At 38.6% G+C, this 18,460-nt stretch overlaps 1 protein-coding gene across 2 annotated transcripts; it reads left to right on the forward strand.

Annotated features, from left to right (window-relative positions):
• Positions 1-1,257: 1,257 nt before the first annotated feature.
• On the forward strand, positions 1,258-10,849 carry LOC121370732. 2 transcript variants are annotated; one of them, XM_041496160.1, is made up of 5 exons: positions 1,258-1,386; positions 5,785-6,001; positions 7,374-7,493; positions 8,200-8,255; positions 10,773-10,849. In XM_041496160.1, exons 2-4 carry the CDS (start codon positions 5,785-5,787, stop codon positions 8,241-8,243), a joined length of 381 nt encoding a protein of 126 aa, XP_041352094.1. In that variant the 5' UTR covers positions 1,258-1,386; the 3' UTR covers positions 8,244-8,255; positions 10,773-10,849. The 2 variants fall into 2 exon arrangements, with proteins under 2 accessions (XP_041352094.1, XP_041352093.1); XM_041496159.1 differs by lacking the exon at positions 1,258-1,386 and adding an exon at positions 4,998-5,020 and having other exon boundaries at positions 5,760-6,001.
• The last annotated feature ends 7,611 nt before the right edge of the window (positions 10,850-18,460 follow it).

Genomic DNA, 18,460 nt, shown 5'->3' on the forward strand with positions numbered 1-18,460 from the left:
CAATATCCTGATTATGCTGTATTGTAAGATGTGTTCGACTAATACAATGACTAACATTACATATTAAATATATGTTCTTGTTTAAAATATCACTGTCTACATGTTTAATGTGTTTCTCATGTTCCTAATATTCGTAAGTAGCCCAAATTGGATTTGGTATGCCCATAATTTCGTACGTACGAAAACAATAAATAAATACGAACAAAATTAAGCTTGACCCACTGCAAACACTAGAACGATCAGAAACGCGTTTAATAAACAACCACTAATATGTTCTTTAGAAAACTATACCTACTATGTAATTACAGTCGTTAAAAAGTCTGTTTCTCGACATCATCTCAGCAATCGCCAAAAACTCGGGATAGTCCCTTTAGAATGAAGGAGACAGTATTTTAAAGACAATTTTGTCTTCACTTATAACGACAATTTTGTCTTCACTTATAACGGGGTAGGAAAAATTAAATTATAATCCAGAAATAATATGTATGTTATTACATACATACGTATATATATATATATATATATATATATATATATATATATATATATATATATATATATATATATATATATATATGTATGTTTTAGATCTGATGTATCCGGGTTGATTTAACTTAATAATGGTGCAATTGTATATGTTTTTGAATTGCTACTTCACTTTGCTTGTGTTATTGCGGATTCGTCGGATAATTTAATTTATCATATACTAGCTAGCATATCCAGTATAATCAAAGTATGTGATATTTTTAAGATCACTTACTTTCAGAATTTGATAACTTTTCAAAATAAATGTGAATTAATCGAGGTCACGGGACTACATTTACTGACATGTAAGCAAACGTACTACGGTGACACTCCAGGATTGACATATGCATCGTCATGAGCTGATGAGAGTTGTCCAACTCCAAAAACAACCCCAAAAATGTCATGCACTAGTTTCTTTTTATATAAGGATATCCGACGTCGTTCCCATTTAAAACGACACCTCATCACATACTCATACGACATTTGAATATAGAATGATGGCCGACTGGAATTATAATTGTATATACAGTTTACAAAAATACGTCGTATTATATGATAAAGAGATTATTACCCTCGTTTGTTTCGGTATCGTCAATATCATATATTAGGAATTGAACAAATACAATTTTTTGTTCTTAATATATGGCACTGACGATACCGAAACGCACTCTGGTAATAACCTCTATTTACACTACAGTACACCAATGGATCCGGAACTGCATCTGTTGGTCTCATCCGGATTTTTCACATTTTAAGTGATATACGTAACACCACACCTGTATTCTTAGCACCTTAAAACGAATAAAAGCCTGATTATTGGTTGGAGTAAATCATATTGTTCTAACCTGACACATCACAGAGGTAAGAATTAGTTGTTTTGATATTTTTTACTTTTACAATACTTGATAGTTGTATTCAACAGTTAATGACTAAATGCGACTGTTTAATTGCGGAGTGAAGGTTGAAATGTCACGAAGTAAACAGCAGAAGGAAATGTTTTATTTAACGACGCACTCAACACATTTTGTTTACGGTTATATGGTGTCAGACATATGGTTAAGGACCACACATATATTGAGAGAGGAAACCAGCTGTCGCCACTTCAAGGGCTAATCTTTTCGATTAGCAGCAAAGGATCTTTTATATGCACCATCCCACAAACAGGATAGCACATACCACGGCCTTTGATGTACCAGTCGAGGTGCACTGGCTGGAGCGAGAAATAGCCCAATGGGCCCACGGGCGGAGGTCGATCCCAGACCGACCGCGCATCAAGTTAGCACTTTACCACTGGGCTACGTCCCTCCCCGAAGTAAACAGAGACATCTTGTTAATAAATTAAGTAATTGGTTAAATATCACTATGCATTGGCTAATTTAAACTTTATTTATTGACTGAGTATAATAGGATGAAATCTAAAATGATAATCTATTATGAATACTTTAAAAGTATTCTGTTCAAATAATATATTTTATTTTTCAACGAGGATATGACGAGAATAATATGTTCTGTGATATCTTATAAACGACATGGACCTTATTTCGGTGAGTAGGACAGAAATGTATAGCAATTAATATTTCTTTTATATTATGGCATGAACACATTAACTGGTTCCTTCCATCATTTAGCTCTTAAAGAGACATTCCTGAGTTTGCTGCATTGTAAGATGTTTCCGACTAATAAAATATTTCTACGATTAAACTTACATATTAAATATATTTTCATGTTTAGAATATCAGTGTCTGTATATTCAATGTGTTTCTGGTCGTCTTAATATTTGTAAAAAGCCCAAACTGCATTTTGTCTCAGGAATGTCCCTTTAACCACCATCTCTCGTGTATCAATAACCAAACCCAGGAAGACTAATCAGGTGGTAGGGCCACACGTTTTTCCATGGCTATATGGGAACCCCCAAATCATTACAAACATTGCTAAAGCCATCCATACGTATTTCACAATCATTGGTAACGAAGACCCTGCAAAAAATAAAGTCATCAAGTTAATGGGCAAATTGTTGTTTTATGCTGAACGACCCACTGCACAAAATGTAGAGACTTTTTCGAACAACGTACAGGAGATAGGACAGTCCATGGGCAGACATTTATCTCAATAATATTTCCCGTTGAAGAGAAAGTCTAACAAATCAAAGTCAGCAGTATGAATTGGTAGCAGTTGAAAGGCTGAATTTATGTCCATTTTAGCTAACCTGGTACCTGAACCTAACTTTGCAATCATTTCAACAACCTTGTCTAGAGATATGTACCTTACTGAACAAGCTAAAGGATCGAGAATACCATTAATGCTGTTGCCTGCAGGAAATGACAAATGCGTAATCAGTCTCCACCAGTTGCTTTAGGAACTACCCCAACAGGTGAAATCCTTAGATTTGAAATTGGCCTTGCCTCGAAAGGATTCACTAACATTCCTGCCTCTATTTCCTTCTTTAATTTCTCTTTCAACTCGCCGTGATACTGTCTATCCGATAACAATTTGTTAGTGCAAGTCCTTACCCCCGGCCCTACATATGGGATTTTAAAACCTAACTGGAACCCAAATCCTAATTTCCAAGCAATGTCATGTGATGGATATAATGCCAGTTACTCCCATAATGTATCTGCTGGCACCGGGGAACGACCTAGGTCCCACAAGCTTTGATGTGGCAGCCCCCCCCCCCCCCACTCCCAACACGTTTTGCTTAAAGAATCGTCCACTTCCGAGGCCGAACCATGGGGCGGAAATGCTCGAAAGCTCTGTGGTATATGAGCATATTAAAACATTACGCACCACGCACTTCCGGTAGCTCGAAAGGGCTGCCTGTTGTTAAATCCCCCGGGTGTATAGTAACTGCTTTGTTGCACACCAATCTGACAAGAAGTCTGTGCATAGTTGCCCCTACATCTAGTGCACATATGAATATAAAAAAACAGGGGTTGCGACTACAAGATTCTAACGGCCTCGGTGGTGTCGTGGTTAATACATCGGACATAAGGCTGGCAGTACAGGGTTAGCAGCCCGGTACAGGCTCCCACCCAGAGCGAGTTTTAACGACTCAGTGAGTAGGTATAAGGCCACTACATCCTCTTCTCTCTCACTAACAATTACCAACTAACCCACTGTCCTGGACAGACAGCCCAGATAGCTGAGGTGTATTCCCAGGGCAGCGTGCTTGAACCTTAATTAGATATAAGCATGAAAATACGTTGAAATGAAATGAAAAGTACAGGGTTCGCAGTTTTAATGACTTAATGTGTAGGTGTAAGGCCACTACACCCTCTTTTCTCTCACTAACCACTAACAACTAACCCACTGTCCTGGACAGACATCCCAGATAGCCCAGATAGCTGAGGTGTGTGCCCAGAACAACGTGCTTGAACCTTAATTAGACATAAACACGAAAATAAGTTGAAATGAAATGAATGAAATACAAGACCCTGTGTAGTTAAACTCGTAGCATCTACCCCGTGTGCTGTCCCTGCTACTCTTCACAATGGGCATCATGCACAACAACCATAACTCCGTATCGACCCCCCCCCCCCCCCCAAGCAGGGGCGGGACGTAGTCCAGTGGTAAAGCGATCGCTTGATGCGTGGTCGGTTTGGGATCGATCCCCGTCAGTGGGCCCATTGGGCTATTTCTCGTTCCAGCCAGTGCACCACGACTGGTAAATTAAAGGCCGTGGTATATGCTATCCTGTCTGTGGGATGGTGCATATAAAAGATCCCTTGCTGCTAATCAAAAGGAGTAACCCATGAAATGGCGAGGGCGGGTTTCCTCCCTCAGTGTCTGTGTGGTTCTTAACCATATGTCCGACGCCATATAACCGTAAATAAAATGTGTTCAGTGCGTCGTTAAATAAAGCATCCCCCCCCCCCCCCCCCCCCCGCCCCGAAGCACTTGTTGGATAAAGTGACTTTTTTTTTAGACCAAATGGTTCCGTCGTATCTTTTCCACCCCAGCCAAGATACTCTAGCTGCTCCCAGCCTAACTGTTTGCAAGTACTGTATGTTTTTGCTGGGTGAGCGCTTAACTAAATACTTATGAACACAATACACGCATCAGACCACTTTTTAATAGTTCCAATTTTCTTTAATGTCTTTGCCCTGGTTGTCAATTCCCCGTTGACCAATATAAAAAGAAATTTCAGTTTGGTACCCACCCAGCACCCAACTATTCAACAATGAGCTTAGCTCAATATACTGTCCCGTTATAATGTTTTCTCGGATTGCCTGTGACACAGACATGCCGAATGGGTCATGGACACGTTGGCAAATAGCGACATCATTACCTGGCAGTATCATTTCCGGTGGGCCAGCCACCTGGACCTCCAGGACTTCCGGTGCCCGTGCCGGGCACGAGTCATCCTGGCTTGTGGATGCTGCTGGTCCTTTTGTCTTTGGTCTGATCGTTTTTGGCTGCCGCATTGATGTTTTCTTTACCTTTCGCATGATTGGTGCAACCTTTGAAATTAGTATCTAGTTAGCAAATTAATGAAAACGTAAGTAATATAAGTAATGAGGTACAAAATTACTTTTCAAATTTTGTCTCCTTATCAAACACAAATTCTATTTAATTTTATTTATTTATTTATTTATTTATTTATTTATTTATTATCTAGTTAGCAAATGCTGTCCACCAAAATTAATGTGTACTAAATAATATAAATAATGAGTTACAAATGACTTTTGGAATTGTATCTCCTTACAAAATACAAATACAAATTTTATTTATTTATTTATTTATTTATTTATTTTAATTTATTTTTATTTTATTTTATTTTATTGTTCGATTTTATTTTATTTCCACTAACGACCCTCCATTCTAATGTTCTTTGTTTCGAAGTGTTCACTAAAATAGTAAAATACTATACTAATAATTTATCTGTGTTAAACATCTACCAAAACATAGTTAAGACTAAAAATAACGGTTTTGGGGGGTTTTGTTTTTGTTTTTTTCTTTTAGCCAGAACCTTTACCAATACACGGTCACCTTCTTGCGGAGTAGCACCTCTGACCTTCCAGAATGATAATTATATATATACGTACAAAACAAAACTTTAACTTAAAATAAAACAAGAATTTATTTATTTTTTATTATTGTTTTTTTAAACGACAAATACAAATACGGGGGAGGGGGTTAAATTCTATTTAATCGGGATTTGTTTTCAATTTTTATTATGGGGCTTCTTAATGGATTGTTTTCCTTTTAAAAGCACATCTATTATACGATATTTGCAGGATGATATGCCTTCCATTATTACAGATGAAGCTGTTCGTACTTCTGTTGACATTCACCTGCGTTGCCTGGCAACAGACTGACGCTATCAGGTGGGGAGGACGATGGATTCCACGTCCAGGTCCCATTGGCATGCTACCACGCCCAGGTCCCATTGGCATGCTACCACGCCCACGCCCACGCCCAGGTCCCATTGGCATGCTACCACGCCCAGGTCCCATTGGAATCAGGTTCAAAAGAGCAGGTAATCGACAAGATGCACGTCATACGGCAATATTTTTAATTTCATTCAGCTTCTAGTTCAATAACCCCTGCGCGTGCTGTAACCTCACCGTGGTGCAGCGATGTAACATTCTCTTTATGAATGGCCAAAACAGCACAAATCCCCTTGTTTTCTTCGAGTTACAATTAAAAGTTTGAATAAAAGTCAGTATCTATCTGTGCTATTTGTATATTTGCACAGTTCTTTACACTGTTTTTTTTAAATCTTGAAATTTTATATTGATGTTGATCATCACTTTATTTCTTTGCATTACCATAATTTGACACCCAATAGCCGATGTATTTTTCGTGCTGGGGTGTCGTTAACCATTCATTCATTCATTCTAATTCAATAACGAAAATTTTGAGTAATCAATTCCTTTGCAAAACTAAAACCAACATTAACGTGTCGGACATTTGATGGATTCCACACGTCATTATACATATTCATACGCTACTTCTCGCCGTTTAGTTGGACGTACCTTTCAAATATCACCTTTAGAACATTTCTTAAGAAAAATGCGTGTTCCTCTAAATGCTATGACGATAAACCGGTTTATAAGGGGTGTTGTGATGTCACGCTAATAGAAATGCCGAAATAGAGTCTAGATAACTACAACCATATGCCGAATTCCTCTGTTCCACGCTCAGCCACAGACCTTACCAGAGACTGGACGTTGGATAGACGTGCTTGAACCGTGTGTGGATAGAGGCACGTAAATCAAATCACTTCAACCTATATGCCGAATTATGAATCTTCGCAATGTTATCGAACGCCAGCTTTTGTTGTATTTGACCATTTCCGGACGTTAATGCTGGTTTTACAATTCTAAATATCTGTTTTACTGTTTCCGCTTCGCAACAGTAAAACCAACATTAACGTCTGCAAATGGTCAAATACAACATAGTTATCCCCTGATTATTACAACTGCTAATACTGCTGCTGTCGCTTTAACTAAACGTGACACTGATGATGATGAGGACAACCATCATGCTATGCTAAGCAGTCAGCTTCTCTCTCTCTGTCTGTCTGTCTGTCTGTCTGTCTCTCTCTCTCTCTCTCTCTCTCTCTCTCTCTCTCTCTCTCTCTCTCTCTCTCTCTCTCTCTCTCTCTCTCTCTCTCTCTCTCTCTCTCTCTCTATATATATATATATATATATATATATATATATATATATATATATATATATATATATATATATATATATATATATATATATATATATATATCCCAACCTATTTATATCATTCTTCCACAATATTTATAAAACGTGTAGCACTGAACTGTGTTAAAATCAATATATCAATAATCTGTTCGATACATTTGTTCAGACATGTATTGGTTCTGTTCACAGACAGAGATCTTGGGACTGAACTCGACACAGATCAGGACGGATATCTGGACGAGACAGAGTTAGAAAACCATCTCAGTGAGCGAGACATTATCGACTTCATAGCGGCTTTAGATGAAAACGGTAAGCACTAAAGCAATAACGATTGGATAAATTACGCCGAGGTCTTGAGAGATTGCACGCTACTGAAGGGAGTAACAGTAAAGTGTTGAGTTCAAGGAAAACTCCCATATTTGCGTTAAAAAAATTTTTACGAGTATTATCACAGTATATTCCTTCTTGTCAATAATTATATTATAATTGTCTATATAAATATATTATATTATATAATAATACAGGGTGTATACTACCAAATATCATAGATGATCATAATAACACATGCGGCTAAACCTCCTACCTGCAGCGTACCAATCGACATAAAAACTATGGATATAAGTATTACCACCCCTCACCCTTAAAGTGAATCAGAAAAAAATGGGAGTGAAGCTGCTCATTTCAGAGATAACGGGTAGCGCCTATGACTACCCTAGTTTCGCACACAATTTGAGTACTGTTTGTTACAGGTACACCATACATGTTTCATGCACAAGGCTACTTGAAACAGTGGTAGTAGATGAAATAAAATTACAAACATTTTTTGCCCAAGTGAAACGTTTTTTGTGTTTTTTACAACCAACACACTCACATTTATAACCAATCACAGGACTTGTGGTGTTAACTTCTCTATCAAAAGTTCGGTGCACCTCCAACTTTGACCCAGCTGGAAGTTATTTGGTTTAGTACTACCTACATCCAGTTGCATTGTGTTGTATTATTTATTTTGCCACAGGTGATGACCTCCTCTCTGTTGATGAACTTAATGACAAGCAGTGATCAGTTAATCGGGTAAATATATCATGATGAGATTAAGCAATTCGTTGTTTTCTGATTCTGGCCAATAGAAGTTCATTTTCGCTACAAATTATCAATGACATACGAGGAGGAAGGAAATGTTTTATTTAACGACGCACTCAACACATTTTATTTACGGTTATATGGCGTCAGGCATATGGCGTCAGGACCACACAGATATTGAGAGAGGAAACCCGCTGTCGCCACTTAATGGGTACTCTTTTTAATTAGCAGCAAGGGCTCTTTTATATGCACCATCCCACAGACAAGATAGTACATACCACGGCCTTTGTTACACCAGTTGTGGAGCACTGGCTGGAACGAGAATTAGCCCAATGGGTCCACCGACGGGGATCGATCCTAGACGATACCCAAACATCAAAAATACATCGGCTATTGGGTGTCAAACTATGGTAAAAGCAAACAAATAAAGTTATTGATCAGCATCACTATAAAAAATCAGTCAGACTATTGCTTAAATATAGGCATACTTTATCGGGTTTTTTAAAATCCCTTTTAATATTAGTTTTATACTGTTCATCATTTATTTTGGTACATCCCTGATTACATTTTTGTTTTCTTCATTCGAAAAATATTTTAATTTTAATTTGTTTAACAACACCACTAGAGCACATTGAGTATTAATCATCGGCCATTGGATGTCAAACATTTTGTAATTTTGACATATAATCTGATAGAGAAAACCCGCTACATTTTACCATTAGTAGCATGGGATCTTTTATAAGCACCACCCCACAGCTAGTATAGCACATACTACGGCCTTTAATATACCAGTCGTGGTGCACTGGCTGGAACGAGAAATAGCCCAATAGTCTCACCGACAGGGTTCGATTCCAAACCGACCGCGCATCAAGCGAGCGCTTTACCGCTGGGCTACTCAAAATAAAATGTGATATCCATGACGAACACTGTATCTGGCGCAATTTAGGATACTGACAATTTCAATGTCTGACAGGTGTTTTTGCATTTTCCACCAACCACACTTCTTGCAGATATTTAGAACCATACAAGTGATTTAATATTGAACTTGTTATTGTACAATAAGCTTATTGATATTAAATTGTGAATATTAACAGGAACATTTATCAACTTGTCTTGCGAAAAAGGCCCTATAAATATCATAACATCTTTATAACTGTTTATATATATATATATTGTTTTGTTTGTTAGACACATACCTTCAATTTAATACCATGCAGCGATGGGTAGAGGAATATAAAACTTACAAACAAGTTAAAATATTGACCCATGTCGATATAGCTTAGCTACCATCTTGAATTCAAGACGACCGCTAAAATTCCTATTTGGTGGGGCGGGACGTAGCCCAGTGGTAAAGCGCTCGCTTGATGCGCGGTCGGTCTAGCATCGATCCCCGTCGGTGGACCTATTGGGCTATTTCTCGTTCCAGCCAGTGCTCCACAACTGGTGTAACAGAGGCCGTGGTATGTACTATCATGTCTGTGGGATGGTGCATATAAAAGATCCCTTGCTGCTAATCTAAAAGAGTAGCCCATGAAGTGGCGACAGCGGGTTTCCTTTCTCAATATCTGTGTGGTCTTAACCATATGTCTGACGCCATATAACCGTAAATAAAATGTGTTGAGTGCGTCGTTAAATAAAACATTTCCTTCCTTCCATCTATTTGGTAGGCGAATGTCCTCTCTGTTATGAACGAAAAAGCCAACCAGCAAATCCAAAGTCGTATTAAAGGCATACTGTCACGGATTTAAGGACCTTGTTTCTCTAAAAATGGATAATAACTAAAAATTACATTAATTGTTGGAACCAAATCTAGTTATTGCATCATCTTAAATAAATCATGATGGAGTGGAATCCATGTAACCCTCTCGGCAATTTAGGTTTTTGAATTATGGACCATTGCCATAATTAAATAATTTTTACAAAATGTCATTAATAAATGAAGTATGGTGGTTATGAAGATGATTGAATAAAGTACATTTAGGGACAAATGAAATTATTTTTGTTCAGGTAATACATTGTTAGACCATTAAATAGGTCAGTGGTGTGTGACAATATGCTTTTAACCGGCGTAGTGGCCCTAAGGCTGGTGGGTATTAAGTTCGCACACCGGTACTGACAACCACAGCGAGTTTTAACTGGTTAGTGAGGCGATGTGAGGTCAATACACCACCTTCTCTCGTATTAACTACAAACAGATAACCTTTAACATAATGTCCAGGGGCCTAATTCACTAAACTCTCGTAACTTTGCAATATCGCAGTGCAATGCTAAATACTTGCAAAGAGGATGCTTTGTTGTCTAGCAGAGCCTAAGCGAGCTTTGTGAAATAGGTCCCTGGACAGACAACCCAGGCAGATGGAGGTGTGCCCAGGACAGAATGCTTAAACCTTAATTGGATATAAGCACGAAACTAAACGAATAAGCAAGTCGTATTCCATTACAAGACGCAGTTTATTAATTATGAATATCAATTTGTATTCTCACCAATGTTGCTTGATTTTTTTCCAGATTGTGCCATTGTTTAACAGATGAAGTAGACATTCCAAAACTATCAGCAGTGTAGAATAAATCATATGTGAACAAAATGCTGTTGTGAATCGATTGAGTTGTAGAAACATAAATTAAAAAAGGAACGCAATATCGGGGGCTGTTCACTGAACATTTCAAAATCTCTCTCCATGACGTTTGAGGGATGCATTATTTGGAAGTCTCCGTACAACAACAAGGTGCTAGCAACCAGTGGTGGATCCAGAAAATCGATTTGGGGGGGGGGGGGGGCAGGGACACGTGGTGGAGGTTTGGTGGGGGATCGGAAAATAATGAAAATTAATATATAATAAAGCTATAACTATCGCAAAATTTAGGGGGGAGGGTGGACCCTGCCCCCCCCCCCTAGATCCGCCTCTGGCAACTTTATATGATCAAGGTATGAGTGGTTCTTGGAGGTTCTAATCCAAAAACGCTAATTTTCCTGGAATGGAACAGCATTCCCAAATGCACCCTAAAACAAATTTAACGCACGTTGTGGAACGTTGTGCGACAATTGCAGGAAATCGGCGTGAAATGGCCAGATTTTAGCGAATGCACATACAACTCGGGGGTAAGATTGGGGTAGTGATGAGTATTTAAAGCTGCAATGCTCGCAATGATGCCTCATTTCCATTTCAACGTAGACGAGTTACAAGATGCCAAGACTAAGCCTACCGAATCGAAACATTGCAATAGGCCGCCTCCAGTTAGGTGAATCGCAGTCAGCAGTCGCATGCCACATGAACGTCCATCAGAGCACCATTTCACGGTTCAGAAGTGGAAGACCTCACATAACAACTGTAGCACAAGATCGCTACATCCGGGTTCTGCGCTTGCGTCACCGAACTGCCACAGCAACGAACACTGCTGGACGCATACCTGGTTTGAGAAGGGTGTCTGCACAAATCATTCGGAACCGACTTCGAGAAGCTGGTTTACGGGCTAGGAGACCATATGTTGGCCCCGTCCTGCGACGTCAACATCGACATTTACGTGTTCGCTGGTGCACGAATGTACAGGGGTGGAACTTAAGAAACTGGCGGCGTGTATGGTTCAGCGACCAGTCACGTTTCCGTCTACAGCAACGTGATGGACGACAGCGTGTTTACAGACGCCGCAATGAACGTTTTGCCAACAACTGTGTCGCCCAATTTGACAGATTCGGTAGAGGGAGTGTCAACATGTGGGGAACCATCTCATACACCGGCAAAAGTGAACTTGTGTTCGTACAAGGCAACCTGGCAGCTGTACGCTACCGGGATGAAATTCATCGCCCTCACATGCTTCCCATTTTGGATCGACAGAGAAAACTCGTTCAGCAGGACAATGCCAGGCCGCACATGGTACGTGTAACAATGGATTTCCTACATAATGCGAATTTAATGTGCTGCCATGGCCAGCAAGATCACCAAATCTCAACCCCATTGAACATCTATGGGACGAACTGGACAGACGTGTACGCCAGCGTGACCCGAAGCTTCAGACGCTTCCGCAACTGTCACATGCACTGTAGGAAAAATGGGCTAGGATTTCACGTGCCCGGATTCAGAGACTCATGTAGTCTATGCCAAGGAGATGTCGCGCAGTGATTGCTGCTGCTGGTGACCACACAAGGTATTGGTTTCAGCGCCCTCGTGCGACGCTGTTTGGTGACGCCTCCACTGCCGTCAGTCCATAGCAAGAACATTGCCACATACTCATGTCAAATTTGACTGTGATACGATAATAAATAACGAAAATATGCCACTTTGTATTAAAGAGATAATTCCATGAATATTTCGCCTATGCGTTTCTTTTTTGACAGAGTATATATATATATATATATATATATATATATATATATATATATATATATATATATATATATATATATATAAAGTTTTTTAAGTGAATTTTAAAGTCTAGATACCAAATGAACATCTATAAATGTCACTTACTTTGGTTTAACCTTGTTCGAGATCTGGTGATGTATCGAACAGAAGGTAAATGTGTCTTGATGCCTATTATTATAAATGTTGTTGATACAGATTATTAGATTCACACTTTAACCATAATTGCATCCTGGACTACATCTGGTGTCCCCTCACCTCTAAATTAATAGGTCCAATATATGTGAATAATTACATGGTTTTATTTATTATTGAAATGTTAACTGATTATGTTTAGTCGTATTAACTTAGCAGGGAGGAAGTTAGTTGGGCCACGACATCTCCCCAAGTTTGCAAATTATGTAACCATATAGCAACCCACGCGCCTATGAAATAATATTAATATTTTTCAAAGTAAAATATGCAAAAGTTACGAATGACGGCTGTTAGTTGTTTGTTTTCAAAACTGAATAAAATTCGATTAGTTCAAATTGTTTTCCAAATAGTAACGAATGTATTTTGAACTTTTCCTGTGATGGGATTTTCGTACAGTGTTGAATCTAAATAGATTAGTATTTAATATCCATAACTGAATACCATGCATATAAATAAACTTCAACTACGTGACGTTGAGGCTGAAAATACTCTAGAACTTGGAGATGTTACAATGAAGAAAGGAAGGAAATGATTCATTTAACGACGCACTCAACACATTTTATTTACGGTTATATGGCGTCGGACATATGTTTAAGGACCACACAGATATTGAGGAAGGAAACCCGCTGTCGCCACTTCATGGGCTACTCTTTTCGATTAACAGCGAGGGATATTTTATATGCACCATCCCACAGACAGGGTAGTGCCAACCACGGTCTTTGATATACCAGTCGTGGTGCATGTTACAATGAATTAAAAAAAAAAAAACATCATCCAGTGGATAATATTTGTCTTAAACTATTTATGTGCATTCAGGTTCACACACACACACACACACACACACACACACACACACACACACACACATACACACATGTACATACATACAGACACGCGCGCACGATGTAAAATACTTTATTCTTGCAACTTTTATTATTACGGAATGTGACACTGACACAGATAAACTGTTAGGTCCATGAAACACAAACTAACATCTTCTCTCACGGTTTGCGTCTGGACTCGTACCAGTGGAACGTCATGGATACAACACAAATATCAAAGTGTAAATAGCACTGGACGATTTGCTAAACGTTACATCCAGAAAAACACAGACGTTGAGGGTTGAAACATATCAGTTTCGTAATCATTTTTATACGCCCATCTATGGTGGGTCGTATTATGGTATGGCGTTGTCCGTCCGTCCGTCCGTCCGTCCGTACGTACGTACGTCTGTTAACTTGCTCTTGTCCGGACTATATCTTGCATACAGATGCATACAGGACCATCAAACCTCACATGTAGGAACAACTTGGGATGGTGGTGTGTCGCATACTATAACTAGGTCACTGTGGCCTACTTTTCATGGTCTACTGCACTTAACAGTAAATCCTTGTCCAGATCATATCTTGTATACAGATGCACACAGGACCATCACACCACATGCAGGAACAACTTGTGATGGTCGTTGGTCCAAAACAAACTGTCCATCCATCCCATTGCAAACATTTAACATAATTATAATTGAATCATACCCGTAACATATTCATTAATATAGATATGGTTTTCCATCATACTCCTGTTGGGTGTATCATGTACCTCGCCGGTACACTTTTTTACAACAGCTACTTGAGCTATTGAGCTTCGTATGTACCGGGTATGTATTAGATCCATGCATATGTTTCCATGACCACCAACATCCATACCCATGGCCAGCTACACTTTGCAGTTTTTCATCAATTTATGAACGACTCATTATATTATTGTCACCGGTAATCACAAAAAATGAAGAACTGTACCACAAAGTTCTTATATTGGCAGTTCAACATCTGTCTAACAGTCACATCCATGTTTTATTGTTGCCAGCAAAAAAAAAAAAAAAAAAAAAAAGTTTTGTTTAACGACACCACTAGAGCACACTGATTTATGAATTATCGTCTATTGGATTGTCGGACATTTGTTAAGTTTGACATATCGTCTTAAAGTAAAAACCCGTTACCTTTTTCTGTTAGTAGCAAGCGATCTTTTATATGGACCATCCCACAGACAGGACAGCACATACCACGGACTTTGATATACCAATCGTGGTGCACACAGGACAGCACATATCACGGACTTTGATATACCAATCGTGGTGCACTGACTGGAACGAGAAATAGCCCAATGGGCCCACCGATGGGGATCGATCCTATACCGACGGCGCATCAGGCGAGCGCTTTACCTGTGGGCTATTTCCCGGCCTGTTGCTAGCAGAAAAGCTGTATCTACACATAATACATAAATGCATGAAGCATAGTGAACAACACTTGACACTAAAACATGCTGGAACATTGTATCTGCACATAGAACAAGATTGGAGGCCGGTGTTTGAAATTTCTTATGAATTTACTCTATGACATATTGTTTGTAGCTGAAGATGAGAGAGTATAGTCAGCTGTAGTATTCCGGAATTACACAAAGTGGATCTGCAATAAACTCCAGGGGCCCATTTCACTAAACAGCCTGTTTTAGACTTACACGCGTATAACTACGTACATTCTCAATGCTTAAACACCTGCGTTTAAGAAAAACAGGCTTCGTAAGTTCGACCCCGTAAGTTTACGTCTCCTACTAGCAGTTATCACTTACTATTGTTTGCATTTACCCCAGTTTTGACACCCAATGGCCGATGTTTTCTTCGTGCTGGGGTGTCGTTAAACATTCATTCATTCATTCATTCCTACTAGCAGTTATACCGGTCGTGCGTTTGCACGTGTTTGGCATCAATTTCATGCAGAAAATTACACCATTACGGAAGCTGGAGTATTTTAAAGACAAAAGAAAATGGAATATGTGTTCTTCTAACTAGATTTGTTGAACTATAATAGCAATACGAATTGTGGTTTAGTCGTAGCTTTACGTTTACGTGCAAAACTGGGTTTACGATGTTTTGTGAAATTGGGCTCAGTCTACTAATTAGCTCATATTTTGTTATTCGTAGATATGGGGGACGGGGGGGGGGGGGGGGGGGGGGGGGCATGGCCCGGTGGTGAAACGCTTGCTTGATGCACGGTCGGTCTAGAATCGATCCCTGTCGGTGGGTTCATAGGCGTGTTTCTCGTTCTATTTCTCGTGACTAGTATATCAAAGGCCGTGGTATGTGTTATCCTGTCTGTGGGCTGATGCATATAAAATATATCTTGCTACTAATGGAAAAAATGTTGCGGGTTTTTGTTTTTGATACTATATGTAAGAATTATCATTACTTGACATCCAACAGCCGATCGTTAATAATTCACTGTGCTCTAGTGGTGTCGTTAAACAAAACAAAACAAAATCATAGATTTGTTTCAGTTATTGATATCATTATATCGTAGACAAAAAAACAAAACATAAATAAATAAAGTTTGTTTTTAGTTTAACGACACCATTTAGAGCACATTGTATTAATCATCGGCTATTGGATATCAAACATTTGGTAATTTTGACATATTGTCTTAGAGAGGAAACCCGCTACATTTTTCCATTAGTAGCAAGGGATCTTTTATATGCACCATCCCACAGACAGAATAACACATACCACTGTCTTTGCTATACCAGTCGTGGTGCATTGGCTGGAACGAGAAATAGCCCAATGGGCCCACCGAAAAATATATCACTCGATATACATATATAATAATATTATATTTTAAAAAAACGTTTTCGGTCGAACAAATACTTTAATTTAACTACTTTTATAGTTAAAAGTTGTTGCAATTTAAACGTTGCTGCAATTCTACTTCATGATTCAGATGTTATTTGCGGATACAGATAATTTAATTAACACTAACCACACTATGAAAACCTGTGGGTTAAAACAAACAAAACATTTTGTAAGCCTTGAATGGTATTACTATAAAATCTGACAGGGAAAGAAAACTACTAAATATGCCAAATCAACCATTCTTTTTTTGTTATCTGTATCTATGTACACGAAATTGTGTGGAAATGCAACAGAGCCCCACAGTTTGAACGCAAATAAGACGATTCTTAACCCACAGCTTCCCATAGCGCGTAGCACTGCAACTAAACATCCGGGACTACAGCTGTTGTTACCACCTCTCTAAATTGGTATGTCCATTTTAGCTGCTGGCTATTTGTAGTGTTAAACGATGATCGCTTGTGAATGTGTGTGTGTGTGTGTGTGTGTGTGTGTGTGTGTGTATGTATGTATGTGTGTGTGTGTGTGTATTATTATTTTCTAATTTTGCCCCAGGGATTCGAAATTGTTTTTAAATTGACCGTTGTGATATACAAAATATAACTGTTTTTCAGTCAGTCTGGTTTAAAAAGATTTATTTGGCTAGTACTATGTTTTGTTTATCAGCCGAATACGATGTATTTGTTTTTAGAAGATTGTTAGGAAAAGGGATAACAAACAAACCAACCGCTGAAAAATGGACTGGTTTAGAGGCTTAGACGCAGGATTAGGCGGCGGGTAGTCGTGTGGAGACTTGGATTTAGTTTTTGTGAAGACTTGGATTTTGTTTTCTGTATGCAATAACCGGACATGGTGTAATAAGTTTTTTCATAACAGTTTGCAGATTTAAAAACTCCTCCTTCACAAGTTTACCAATATCAACGCTACGTCGATTGTAAATTATTGAAAGCATTATTTTATCTCTTTCTACGGCTTTACCAGATTCAACATTGATTTCAAAGGGCTGTTTTGTCTGTAATGTACAAAAAAGTCCCAAAACTCTTGTTTGTAATGTGGCCTAATAATAAGTATATGTTTGAAATATCTGAGGTACAAAAGAGGTGTTTTACTCGATTTCTTTAAAGCAGCCTCTTCCCATTCGGCGACATAGATAGATGCAAAATTTGGACTAACACGTTTGCCTATAGTACAACCACACACTTGCTGATACATTTCTCCATCAAACTCAAACTCATGTCCTTTTAGCCTTAATTCTAACAGCTCAATAATGTTTTATCTAGTCTGTTTGGATCTGGGTGCTTATCAAATGCTCTCTTAACTGAATCAATGCCTGCATCAATACCTATGTTGGTGTACATGGAGTCAATATCAAGGATAGAACTTTCATGTCTATATGCAATTGGTTTTAAGTGAAAGTCTATGTATTTTGAAATATTGTACGATTCTGATCCACAGTGTGAAATGATTGGACGACCGGGTGGTGTGTTAATATCGGTCCATGTATCGACTGGCTTGTGGACATTGGAAGTACATAACATTTCCGGGTTTGTGACTGTGACCTGGCTTCTAAATATTTTACTTGTTTTTATTAATATGTCCCTGATCTTTTAGACATTGAATAATTGCATTGAACGTTTTACAATTCTCATGCCAAATAACTTTGTCTAATTTGTTGTAGTACTTTGAATTATTAAGCTGTCGATGGGCTTCCCGGATATAGTTCTCCCTTGAAATGAATGACAGTGGCTGACTCCTTATCTGCAGGTTTTATAACAATTTTGCAGTTTTTGCGTAGTTTAGCGAGAGCACGACGTTCCATGACAGAAAGATGTTGCTGATTTGTGTAAACTGTCATATCACCCACTTTTCCAACTATCCTTTCATGAGCTTTAATGAATTCAGGATCTACTCTAGAGTTTGAAGGTAACTAGTCGGAGTTTTCCGTGAATGGGATTTTTTCTCCAGTT

The sequence above is a fragment of the Gigantopelta aegis genome, chromosome 4, assembly GCF_016097555.1.
Source record: "Gigantopelta aegis isolate Gae_Host chromosome 4, Gae_host_genome, whole genome shotgun sequence".
NCBI lineage: Eukaryota > Metazoa > Mollusca > Gastropoda > Neomphalida > Peltospiridae > Gigantopelta > Gigantopelta aegis.

Bases quoted from the DNA above. Each gene is read 5' to 3' on its own strand.
- LOC121370732 (XM_041496159.1), top strand. The intron at 6,002-7,373 runs GTAATCGACAAG...TTCTGTTCACAG, and splicing joins AATCAGGTTCAAAAGAGCAG to ACAGAGATCTTGGGACTGAA. The intron at 7,494-8,199 runs GTAAGCACTAAA...ATTTTGCCACAG, and splicing joins AGCGGCTTTAGATGAAAACG to GTGATGACCTCCTCTCTGTT.